This window comes from Fukomys damarensis, unplaced genomic scaffold (assembly GCF_012274545.1).
Source record: "Fukomys damarensis isolate Sample0158 unplaced genomic scaffold, DMR_v1.0_HiC HiC_scaffold_19, whole genome shotgun sequence".
NCBI classification, from domain to species: domain Eukaryota; kingdom Metazoa; phylum Chordata; class Mammalia; order Rodentia; family Bathyergidae; genus Fukomys; species Fukomys damarensis.
This window is the reverse complement of record NW_022900931.1, coordinates 29,462,872-29,465,185: the sequence shown is the minus strand read 5'-3', so window position 1 is coordinate 29,465,185 and position 2,314 is coordinate 29,462,872. Positions and strand designations below refer to the sequence as shown.

At 44.3% G+C, this 2,314-nt stretch overlaps 1 protein-coding gene across 19 annotated transcripts in view; it reads right to left on the bottom strand.

Moving 5' to 3' along the window:
* The window catches only part of Dclre1c (DNA cross-link repair 1C), a 41,826-nt gene that overhangs the window by 24,614 nt on the left and 14,898 nt on the right, over positions 1-2,314 (bottom strand). For all 19 annotated transcript variants that reach the window (XM_010641948.3, XM_033765607.1, XM_033765605.1 and 16 more), the window contains 2 exons: positions 1,689-1,761; positions 1,390-1,530 (listed from right to left, as the gene is read on the bottom strand). In XM_010641948.3, coding sequence (XP_010640250.1) covers positions 1,390-1,530; positions 1,689-1,761 — 214 coding nt within the window. The remainder of the gene's footprint in view (positions 1-1,389; positions 1,531-1,688; positions 1,762-2,314) is intronic.

Sequence of the window (2,314 nt, the reverse complement as noted above, 5' to 3'; positions counted from 1 at the left end):
AAAAAAAAAAAAAAATGAAGACTACAAAAGCTGCACCAGTGATCACTTGCATCCCTTAGTCAAAAACCTCATTGCCCTCCTCTTTTAAATGACGGATCTAGTATTGTCCCCAGAGGAGTCACAGGCTCAAGAGAGGGCTCCCCCAGAGAAGCCGCTCCCTGATCTTCCCAGGCTGTGGCTGCCCCAGAAAGGCTGAGTCCAGCTTCCAGAACGTTCTACTACACACAAAAATATCGTCATCAGCTCACAACTGACAAGGAACTGCTACCTGTACATTCTGTCAAGACAGGCACGAGGGAAACCCAGACGGGGTATCTATGCACACATGAGTGTGTGAACGTGATCTATCACCACTGTGGTTTTAATTTAAAGGGCAATTTTGACATCGAAAACATAGGAAAGGCAACCTCAGAATAAAACCAAATCCTTCCCAAAATGGGGAATGGACAACTTGATACCAGCATATTTGGACAAAAGCACATAAGGAAGGAAGAAACCAAGGAAAGAGGGACTTACGAAATAAAAGACAAAGTAGAAGGGGAGGAAAAACAGAGGAAGTTTTGAAATTGAAGAAAAATTAAATCATCTTAACTTTACTAAAATACCATCTACAACGGTAGCTCTCAGCTCAAGTTTGTTAGCTGGAGGATCTGAATGGCATAAAATTAAATGGAATTTAAATATCCAACTAGTTCCAGTTCTTCATTTAGTTCAGGGCCATTATCAAAAATTCATCTTCTCACCAGGCGTGGTGGCACACGCCTGGAATCCCAGCACTTGGGAGGCTGAGGCAGGAGGATCACTGTGAGTTTGAGACCAGCCTGGGCTACATGATGAGTTCCAGGTCAGTCTCAACTACACAGTTAGGCCCTGCCTCAAAAACAAACAAACAAACAACAACAAAAAAAAAACAAACCATCTCAGCAACGCATAATGGTTTAGGCTGTAATGCTATCACTCTGGGAAGCCAAGGCAGGAAGATCGAAAGCTTGAGGCCAGGCTGGGCAACTTAATGATATGGCGATATGATTAGTGATATCTTAAATTTAAAATTTAAAAAGGGGCTGGGGATGTAGCTCAATCCAAAGGTCCTGGGTTCAATGCCCAGTAGCACAAAACAAACAAAATTCCATCTTCTCCGTATGATATGAGTATTATGGGCATGTACAAAAATGCCACAATGAAACCCGTCCATTCATACAATAAATATGAACTGATAAACTCATCACTTCAAAGCAAAACAAAACAAACCGCACTCAAATAGATGACGTGAAAGTAGAGGGACTATTAGGAAGAGGCGGGCGGAGGCCTCAGCAGGCCGCGGAGGTGGAGAGGAAGGACCGGCAGGGACGCAGCGGAAGGCACAGGCGCAGCGCGGTGGCACAGTACCTGGACGCCCAGCTCCTCGCTCAGGTTAGTGAATAAATACTCGTAACCGTAAGCGGCTTTGCAGTTCAGCCACACCACGTGATACGGGCTCCGAGAGATCCAGCTCCGAACCAGCGCTAAGATCCCACTTAAGCACTCCCCCTAGGCGGGATTTTTAAAAGACGTTTAATGCTTTAGCTTTTGCTCCCCAGGGTTCACAGGTTTCCCACCAGGGGTGATGTCGGTGACCAGGGCTGTTGCCTGCACACCTCTAGCCGGCACCAGCCACCCAGTCCTTACCCGCTTCCCAGCAGACCTACCCGACTGGGAATCTGGTAAAATCTTGGGTCACAGAAAGTTGTATCTAAATACACGCTCTGGATGTCTCTTACTCTGAAAAAGAAATTGGTGTTAGGCATCTGTGGTGATGTCAAGTCTGTGTAAAAAATAAACGCTCGCGGTGGGGATTTGAATCAGTGGTTCCGCCGCCTGCCTTGCAAGCACAAGGGCCTGAGTTCAAGCCCTGGTACCAAAAAATAAATAAATAAAATAAAATATAAACTCTCGGTTGTTTTCAAGGGTGACCCACTCAGCCTGGGTGCTTTTATTTTGTTCATCAGCTTTCTTGAAAAATGATTTCCACACAATAGACATTTTGCATGAATGATCCAGTGACTCTGGATCTACTACCCAAATGAACACACAGAACCTTCCCTTACCCCATTTGGAGGAGTAAAATTTGCTCTATTAGAATTACTGTAATCAGGGCTGGGGATTTAGCTCAGTGGTTCCACTCCCTGCCTCACAAGTGCAAGGTCCCCATTTGGATCCAGGGTACAAAAACGAAAAAAAGAATTATTGTAATCAAGTTTGATTTCTACTAGAAACAAAAGCTTGTGTTTGGAGAGGAAAAAGCAAAAATATCTTTTTTTTTTTTTTTTTTTTT